The sequence below is a fragment of the Danio aesculapii genome, chromosome 5 (assembly GCF_903798145.1).
Source record: "Danio aesculapii chromosome 5, fDanAes4.1, whole genome shotgun sequence".
Classification (NCBI taxonomy): Eukaryota; Metazoa; Chordata; class Actinopteri; order Cypriniformes; family Danionidae; genus Danio; species Danio aesculapii.
The window spans coordinates 26,885,041-26,895,463 of NC_079439.1; the positions used below are offsets into that span (position 1 = coordinate 26,885,041).

The 10,423-nt window shown below is 35.4% G+C and overlaps 1 protein-coding gene across 2 annotated transcripts in view; it reads right to left on the bottom strand.

Moving 5' to 3' along the window:
• The window catches only part of mfsd3 (major facilitator superfamily domain containing 3), a 48,516-nt gene extending 38,361 nt beyond the window's left edge, over positions 1 to 10,155 (bottom strand). Inside the window, exons 1-2 of one of the 2 annotated variants that reach the window (XM_056457771.1) lie at positions 10,070 to 10,155; positions 4,759 to 5,491 (exon numbers count right to left, since the gene is read on the bottom strand). In XM_056457771.1, the coding sequence (XP_056313746.1) occupies positions 4,759 to 5,449 (691 nt within the window). In that variant the 5' untranslated portion in view covers positions 5,450 to 5,491; positions 10,070 to 10,155. The remainder of the gene's footprint in view (positions 1 to 4,758; positions 5,492 to 10,069) is intronic. The other variant, XM_056457772.1, reaches the window with a different exon arrangement.
• Positions 10,156 to 10,423: the final 268 nt, after the last annotated feature.

The following is a 10,423-nucleotide window of genomic DNA, read 5'->3' on the forward strand; positions in this document are numbered from 1 at the left end:
CATTGGTAGCCAAGGAACGAGATGATTTACGACCTAGAATAAAAACGTTTTTCAGGAAGTACCTAATAATCCCACCCATTTAAGTGGTACTAAACTGCAATGGAAACTAAAGCAAGCCAAGCTGTGTCGAACCATACCATACTGCGCAGTGCAAGAGCTACCATAAAGCAATGTTTGAAGTGATATGAGAATGCAATTTAATGATACACAACTTCAACTGGGGTGGCACGGTGGCTCAGTGGTTAGCACTGTCACCTCACAGAAAGAAGATCGCTGGTTCGAGTCATTTGGCATTTCTGTGTGGAGTTTGCATGTTCTCCCCATGATTGTGTGGATTTACACCTATAGGTGAACTGGGTAAACAAAATTGGGCTATATAGTGTATGAGTGTGTGTGAATGCAAAAGTGTATGGGTGTTTCCCAGTACTGGGTAGAGGCTGCAAGGGCATTTGCTGCATAAAACATTCAATTAAATTTATATTTCTATAGCACTTTTACAAAGTAGACTGTGTCAAAGCAGCTTAACATAGAAGTTCTAGTAAATTCTAGTAGTCTTCAGAGTTGAAGTTCAGTTTAGTTCAGTTTAGTGTGGTTTAATTTTCACAGCTGAAAGACCAAACACTGAATAGCAAATCCATTGATGCACAGCTCCACAAGTCCACAACCATGCAAGCCAGTGGCGACATATGCCGGAACAGTTGGCGGTTCATTCCGCTGTGGTGACCTCTGATAAATATGGGACTAAGCCGAAGGAAAATTAACAAATGAACTTCAACTGGAGAACAACTTCAAAAGCCAAAGAGTGTGAGGTGCTGACTAAAACCAGCACCCTGATACATCTCAAAGTCCCCAGAGTCTTCAGCATGAGAACAGCCTGAGGAACCTGGACCCCTCCCAGTTCATGTAGATCACTGTGCCATGTGTATCTGCATCTGCGTGTACATGAGCAAGTCACACAACTCCATTGTAAACGTTGCTCAACCAACAACAAGCCCAGCACTAAGTCTCTACGGACCTCTGAGGTTGGAATACGCAAAGGTCTATTCTGGGACACAATGACATAATTGTTCGAATGAAACAAAAGTATGGAGAACTATCACTTGCACCATTCGTTATGCGAAAGATATGATGGCATGGATTGGGAACAGAGATGCTTCCTATTCAAAGACGTAAGCTCACATATCTAAACAGAATGCATCTTAATGTTCACACCCTAATTACACAATGGTCCGGACAATGGGAAAACAATGTAGGTCAGCTTAAAGACATTGCATACTTTACTCATCTTCGTTCGGAATTCAGTCTTTTCTCCATCACATGTTCCCATCATACCCCATGGCCCCCTGCACGCCACCATCTCTCTTTCTCTCTCTTATAGCTGACCATGTGGTGGGTGTTCATTAATTCATCCCCCCTGCAGTCCTCTGCGTTCCCTCTGGAAAATATTTGCCTCCTGCTCGCGTCACCCCTCCATCCCCCCACGCGCCCCTTCTTTCCCTGGCTCCTGCTGTGTGGGACAGAGGGAGGGCAGCATCAGGCGATAGACGTGTGTATGAGTGTGTGTTGTGTATATATAGTTAGAGAAGAGAGTGAGAGAGACAGAGAGACAGTGCAAAAGTGGCTTTCTAGTCCTATGCAGATCCCAACTTTAACCCCCACAAGTGCACTCCCGCCTCCAGCTGGACTCTTCCCAGGGAAGCTCCACGTCTGGTTCAATCACAGCCCCCTCCGTCCCACCACTGTCCCCCCAGTCACCCTTTATCAAAGCTTGGGCTGAGACTATACGTAACACACTGTGGTTGCAATCTGTGAGCCAAAAAAGCAAGAAGATAAGCAACATAACATTTGTGAAACATTCTTTTGCAATCAATTAAACTATGTGAATGTTAAAACATAACAGCAAACTATGTAATCTGCATGATAAAAAAAACTGTAAAGGATATTAAGATGCATTTTGAATATATATATATATATTTTTTTTTTGTTGTTGTTAATGTTGTCTTCACTGTGGGATTTACAATATATTTTTATATAAAAAGTAAAACATGAAACTAAACTTAATTCAAGAAGTGTACATATGTTTCCAGTGGTTGTGTTTAAATTATATATTTTGAACACGCTTTTAAATGAAAGTTGTTTAATATTAGTAGACCAGTTTGGTGTCATACGGGGAGCTGTTTAGTAGTGCTTATAATGATGATCATGGGGAGAAACCTTATAAGACAGATTAAGAGGGGGGGCTGCCGCTTGTCCTGTCTGCTGGAGTTCATCCGATTACAGTGCCACCTCTCTCTCTTTGCCAAAGAAGACACATACTCATATTCACACACAACATAGAAAGCTTGGTTCACAGATGAACTGATTTGAAATTACTCTCAAATGAAGTGACACAAACAATACACATTCATGTAAACAGTGCAGCAAAAAAAAACTGAATTCAGTTTTCAATGAAAACAGCACAGACACAAAGACACTAATCTGGGCATAATCCCCTTCTGGTGCCAAACACCAAATTCGGTTCATTGAAAGTGATTCAGTAGTTGTTATTTATGTCTATATCTTGATTTGAATCATGGCACAGAAGGTAGGCTTGTGGATAAAATTTTAAAGGTAAATAAAAGATTTCAATATTAGTTTCAGGTACAGACATGCTGAAGAACAAGATATCCCAACTCGTTATCGTTTTCTGATGTTTAGCAGCTTCTAAATCATTGGGAATAATGTGACAGTAAGCATGGAAAAGGAGCAAGACTGCCATCTTGTGGCACAACAGCACATTACCTTAAAACAAAAATAAAAACATCCACAATCTGGGGTGCGTTTCCCAAACAACGACGTACTGTAACTCGCGGCTGACCTATCACATTACGACGCATCGTTTGGGAAAATAATACAATGTTAGTTTTGGTAAAAACATGCACTCGTTTTCCATATTAATTGACATATATGTAAATGGCAAATATAGAGCCTGTGTTCTTTACAAATATTGAGAACATTATATATTCTATTCTTAAACACAAAATCACTTACAAAAGCTAACACGTATTCTAATATCATATATAAATCATCTAAATAAATAAATAATGAGGCTATTTATTAAGAAATTAAATTTAATATTTAGTATTTATAAAAAAAAATTTAAATCCTAATTTAATAATAATATTAATCATGATGATGAATTATTATTATTATGTAGAGTATTGTTTATTTCTTTTTTTCTGTGAAAGGAGCGCAATTGTAAACTATGTTTCTAACTACAGCTTCAGAGGTGTAGTTGCATGCGTAAAGGTTTGCAACGCAGTTTGCAAATGTTCGATGGAAAGACGGATTTGGGAAATGCCAAATCAATGAATTATGTTAGTAAAGACGGAACTTGCAACCTTAGTTGGCTAACTGCCCTGATCAGTTTTTTTTACAGAATTACAAAAGGAAATTAGTTTTTCAAAAATATATAATGTTCTGTCATTTCACTGTTCTGAAAAAGTGTATAGCATATTAGAAAACGTAGCAAATGCAAGTTAAAAAAATCGAATGTTTCATAACCTTTCCTGAAAATACAATATGTGCAAATATTCAACAAAATATTTTTGTTGAAATCAAACCGCAAAGTTATTCTGAACTGAACTTAATAAAGTATATAAATATATAAGTGAAAACACTGATAAGATGTTTTGGTATATAAATTATTTTTGCTTCATGTTACACTGAATGAGAAAAAAATCATTATTATTCAGATTTTCTTTTTTGTTTTTACAAAAGACTGCACGGGACAAAAAATGTAAAGATGCATTACACTTTTACAGTTGTGATGCTTAAAGTGAAGATGAATAAGTGTTTGTGCCTGTGACCACTAAGAGACCAACTAAAAGACCACTCATTTTCTCTTGATTTATCAGTTGAGTGTAAGTTAAATATTTTAATGTTTGTTTTATAGTATAAAGGATTTTTTTCACAAAACTTATGTATATAAAGATATACTCTATATAACATTGAAATAGTATTTGTTTTTTTGTTTGTTTGTACATTTTCTCCTTATAGTATAGTATAAATAGTTTAGTGAAGATGAATAAGTGTGTGTGTGTGTGTGTGTGCGTGCGTGTGTGTGTGTGTGTGTGTGCGTGTGTGTGTGTGTGTGTGTGTGTGTGTGTGTGTGCGTGTGTGTGCGTGTGTGTGTGTGTGTGTGTGTGACCATTTGAAAATGTTCATGTTCTCTTGATTTATTCTGAAAGTGTTTGTTAACTGTTTTAATGTTTGTTTTGTTCTATAATATTTAATTCAGTTTATTTTATTTTCTGAAAATGTATGTATATAAACAACTACTATGTCTATAGACCATTTCAATGTGGTCATGTCACTGGCCCATGAGCATATCCTGCTTGTCATCAAACTATTTTATAACTGTAACAAGAGGCAATTCAATCATGACTTAACATTAAACAGACATCATAACATTATTTATCAATATGTGGACCTTTTTGGATTCTTGGAAGCTATAGAAATTAAAAATGTAGAACAGGAAATACGTTAGGACCATTGCTTATGTTTACATCCCTCAAAATGGTCTATATAACCTCAAATATCTAGTTGTTATTATTGTTATTTTTGTTGTGGTTGCAATTTTAAATGTTTGTCTTTGAAAATAGTGTAAATCTGATAAACAATTACAAAACAGTAGGCATGTGTCAAATTATTCACCAAAATGTAATTGTTATCATCTCCAAAATCTCAATTGATGTTGAATTATCCCAAACATCTTACCTAACTTGTACGTGAGGACGTAGAACATCGTCCATGGTGTTCCTGGCACGGACAACAGCTTCTTCCACACCTTCCAGGGCTGCATGACATCCTTTGACCCTCTCCGTCCTTCTCCCTGTCCCCGCGCCGGCTCTCCATCCAACACCGGGGCTCCCCAAACGAACAAAGCGACGCCACCGTAAACGCAGGCCAGCAGAGCGAACATCCATCCCCAGCCTGCAACATCAATCACAGCCAGGAGCCCCCCTCCAGCAAACACAGACCCGGCTTTATAGCCCACCACCTGCACCGTGTTACCCAGACCAACCTCTCCCTGCCCCCTGAGCAGCCGAACTGCAGCTCCATCCGCCGCTATGTCCTGTACAGATGCCAGCACATTCATTGCAAGCAAAGAGCCTGCGACACTCATGTATTGAACATCAGGTGAGATGGTGGCACTTAACAAACAGGTCATGGCCAAACCCGCAACTGTGCCCACCAACCAGCAGCGTTTGGTGCCTGTCCGGTCCACCAGGGGGGCCCAGAGGACTTTGAGCACCCAGGGGAAGTAGAGGATTTTGGTGAGGCTGATGCGGGTGAGGGAGTGACCAGCACCACGCAGGTAAACTGGGAGCAGGGATGACTGCAGGCCATAAGGAATGCCCTGGATGAAGTACAGCAGACCCAGGAACACCAGCTTGTCGTTCATCATGGAGAAAGGCCGGTTTGGGGAGCCTCAGCTCATGGCTGTACTCTGTAAGAGACACAAGTTGAGTGAATGGTAATGGATTTGGAAAGTAGGGTTGGGTGATTAATCGAAAAGTAATCGAAATTCAGAACCTATAATTGATCAAATTTTTTCCAGGTCAATTTTTAAAATGACTTTCCCTACCTCCTGTGGAGTCATGTAACCCCGCTCTATTAAGGTTGATTTATATTTCTGCGTCGAATGCACGGGTAGGGTTTCGTGCGATCGCATATACCACCTCTTAAAAAACTACACGTCACATGTTTGCACTACATTCAACAATGATTGGAAGCTGCCATCAAGAGATGAGATATTTAGTAAAATATTTTTGGTTTTAACTATTACAACTATTTGCCTTAGTGATGTTGGTAAATTTAAAAAAAAAAGTGATTAAATATAAAATCCTAATATTCCTAAATGTATTGTTAAAAATATTCAATAATTATCTATATCGAATGATTTGAAACAAGATATCGTGATGATTTTTTTTTTTGCAATATTGGGCAGCCCAATTGAAATAATTGTTCATTAATCGTAACCGAATTGTGACTAAATGATATGGATTTGGAAAGTAGGGTTGGGTGATTAATCGAAAAGTAATCGAAATCAACATTCAGAACCTATAATTGATAAAATTTTTTCCAGGTCAATTTTTAAAATTACTTTCCCTACCTCCTGTGGAATCCTGTGACCCCGCTCTGTTAAGGTTGATTTATACTTCTGTGTGGAATGCACTGATAGGGTTTCGTGCGATCGCAAATACCACCTCTTAAAAAATTACACGTCACATGTTTGCACTACATTCAACAATGATTGGAAGCTGCGCCAGAGATGCATTGAGGCGGCATATTTCTATTCCAATAAAACTATTATTTACATTAAAATATTTGTTTACAGAAGATGCAAAAAATGCACTGTTTAAAGTATTATTTACAGGATACACAGGATTATTGTATTTACATGATTATTTTATTTAGAAGTGATACTGTTTATTTTCTACTTTTAACATGAAAAACATTGAAAACAATTATTTTTTTTCCCAAAAGTGCAAGTTATTAATTTCCGCTGTTTTATAAGAAAAAAAGTGACTGTTATTTTCAGGCAATGTGTGTTTTAATGTCAGTTGTTCAACACTGATGTTCATAGAAAATAAAGTGTGTGTTTCTTTCAATTATTTTAAAATCAAGTAATGCACCCTTCATTCAAAAATCCCAGACTTGTAATATGCGAGCATATTTACTGTACAAAACCTGTCAGTAAACTATGAAGGCAAAAAAAATTAAATAAATAAATTAAGTTAAGGCTGGGTGATAAAATGGGTATCGATATTTATTGACGGAACACTATTGTCCATATCGATTAAAAAAAATCAGTATGAAGCGCTATAGTTTTATTAAAATGTGGCTGCTGAGCACGTACCTTGGAAGCAATGCCAATAAGCCTAGGGTATAAGTTTATCATTTCCAATGGAGGCGCGCGACTTGCACAAAGCCTAATGGAAGCGAGGTGCACATGTTGTGCAAGGGGCGCACATGTGACTTTTTAGCGTGGCTTTTTTAGCGTAGGAGTAACATAGTCATTCAACTTCACAATTTGTAATGTTGCAGTATGTATTTGAATAATGATGGTTAGTTCTTTTACTTGAAAGCTCAAATTTGATTATCATAATTTGTTTTGTTGACAGAGTTTGAGGTTTTCTGTATCATTATTATTCACACCTTATAGATGTTGATTTACTTTAAAGATTGCTTTGATTGTTCAGTATTCACGCTTTACCATTGCGCACACTTTGTAACATTTTATTTATCAAGTTTAAGAGTCTCTTTTACACTTATGTTTATTTTATTATCAAGAGATGTGATATGTAGTAAAATATTTTTGGTTTTAACTATTAAAACTATTTGCCTTAGTGATGTTGGTAAATAAAAAAAGTGATTAAATATAAAATCCTAATATTCCTAAATGTATTGTTAAAAATATTCAATAATTATCAATATCGAATGATTTGAAACAAGATATCATGATAATTCTTTTTGCAATATCAGGCAGCCCAATTGAAATAATCGTTCATTAATCGTAACCGAATTAAAATGTTCAATTAATCGTGATTTTGATTTTAGGTCAAATCGCCCAGCCCTACTGGAAAGTTACCTCCATATTGATTTAATAGTAGAGCTGCACTATACTGAGAAAATGTGTGACATGCGATATTGTTGATGGGTGTTGCGATAATGATATTTCTTACAAAATACCTTGCAAAAACGCTATTATATCACATTTAAAAATGTATGTAATGATCATATTAAAATAAAGCTCATAAAAATATATCTTCCTCAGCTAAATAAATAAAAAAAAACGATGTAAAGGTGCAAACCTTTACATCACAAATGACTGAAAGTCCAGCAGAAATTATTATTTTTATTGGCTGTAGGCATTTTCTTCTTGTCTTCCTGCATTAGTATTTAGATAGATTTAGATTATGGATGAATATAGTAAGGTCCCATCTGATTTGATAAACAACCTTTGCATGCAGCACACAAATGCTTGCCCAATAAAATGAATTTAATTTATTGTACTTTCAAAATTCAAAAAAACAAAATTCATGTTGATGGCTTATTAAAGGTTTTTATAGAGATCTTATTTCCACTCCAACATAAAAAAACTAAGAACAGCTAAAAACAAATGACTTTTCACCATACTGTAAGGAACAAAAAAATGTTATAAACCAGGATGGGATATGAACAATGAGATATGAACAAAACTCCACTGTAAAACATTTTGAGTATATTGTAGAAGGTGATATTATTAGCCTTCCAGTGAAATTTTTATTAGTTAATTTCCCAAGTGATGTTTAAGAAAGCACAGATTTTTTTTCCACAGTATTTCTTGTAATTCCTTCTGTTTTTCTGGAGAAAGCATTATTTCTTTTAGATTGGCTAAATTAAGATTAATATTATTACCTCCCCTTACGATATATAATTTTTGGGGGAGTTTTTAGTTTTTTTGATTTGATACAGAACAAACCACTGTTATTCAATAACTTGCCTAAAAAACCTAAGTTAAGCCATTAAAATACACTTCAAGCTGAATACTGTTATTTTGTAAAATAAAAAGTAAAATGGAAGTCCAGTGTTCTCCAGCCCCTGGCGCCTAGACTGCAGCTCTGCACAAGAAGTTAGGCCAGAGGAGAAATGTTCATGCCCAACTAAGCCAGGTTTCTCTTTAGGTTTTTTTTTTCTTCACTTCGTCAATTGGTGAAGTTTTGATCCTCGCCACTGGCTTGCTTGGTTTGGGACTTGTGGGGCTGTGCATCAATGGATTTGCTCTTCAGTGTTTGGACTTTCAGCAGTGAAAATTAAACCACACTGAACTGAATTAATCTGAACTTCAACTCTGAAAACTGACTGACACAGCTTCAATTTACTAGAACTTCTCAATCTACATTGTAAAAGCGCTATGGAAATAAAGATGAATGAATTAAAATATTATTTACTGTTATTAAGCAAAGACAAACTAAAATAGTTCATATAAATTTGTTATTTATTATGTTTAAATTGTGTTGGGAAAGAATCTTCTCCACCTAAATCATCACTTGTGAAATGTTTGAAAAAGAATTTGAAAATTACAGAAGGGCTAATAATTCTGACTTCAACTGTACGAATTAAACTGGAAGGTTTGGTGGAGTTTAAGTCGAATAATACTAATAATAATACAAATTAATAATACAAACAACATTTATGTATGGTAACTGACATCAACAGACACATACAGAGCTTAGCATATATGAGTACACCCCCCACAAATATCTCATTTAAATTAAGAATTTCTATAAGATGCTTCACAATATTATATTTGTGCATATACATTACAGTAAAAATTAGTAGTCCAAATTTATGTTACAGAAAAATATTAAATAAAATTTTCAAAAATAGCAAAACTTTGTAAAAAAATGCAATTTTCTGCATGAATTTAAATGCATTATCTTTCAATTTCTATAGATGTTCAGTGAATAAAATATTATTTTAATAAATATATCTGTTTAATGATTCTGTTCAAATGCACCAATATATATTATCCATATTCACTGAGTCATGGATAAAAATATTCATTTTCAAAATGGGATGTACTCATTTTTGCTGAGCAGAGTATGTGTAATAAAATAAGCATTTAATTTTTATACGTATTTTAGACGTCTCAATGTCTGAATGTGTCAGAATAGAACAAAGCTGACTTGTTCTTGGTCAAAACAATGGGTTTGTCTGCAATAACACACAGTGGTTCATTCATTTCACATCATTCATTCATAACATAATATCACAGGTGGATATATATGAAATAACTAATGAAATGATGATATCCTGAATGATATCCTTCAAAGTCTTCTTTAAGCATTCTGAAAATCCAGAAACTAAAGATAATAATAACACTCATTAAGCACAAGAACGATTTCATTGTCATAAACATTCCATTACTGTCAACAACATATGTTCTAGTTGAGGGGATCTTTTCTAGGATAGCAAACTATTAAAATTATATATGTTACAATGAATAAATTACACAAATGAAGTACAGCAAATGCCTTACTGTATTTACATGTAAATCTCCTTCACCCGCGGTGCTCGATGCAGCATAACCTCTATTTTCCAACTCGGTACTTCCGCGGGAGCGCGTGACGTAATAGACTACTTTAACCAATCAGCATGAAGCTATTGACAGCGTTCACAGCCAACAAATCAACAGCGCCACCAGTCAATAAAAACTGTACTGCAGCCAAAAGCAAAAATGATAGAAAGACGAGGTTCCTGTGGACATGACATTGTATTATGATGTATTCTTTTTTCTCCAGAGAAAAAAAAGTTTTTACCAAAATAATAAATGCGTTTATGCATTTTATTGTGTAAGCAAGTATTTTACAGGACTTTAAAACTACTCAGAACT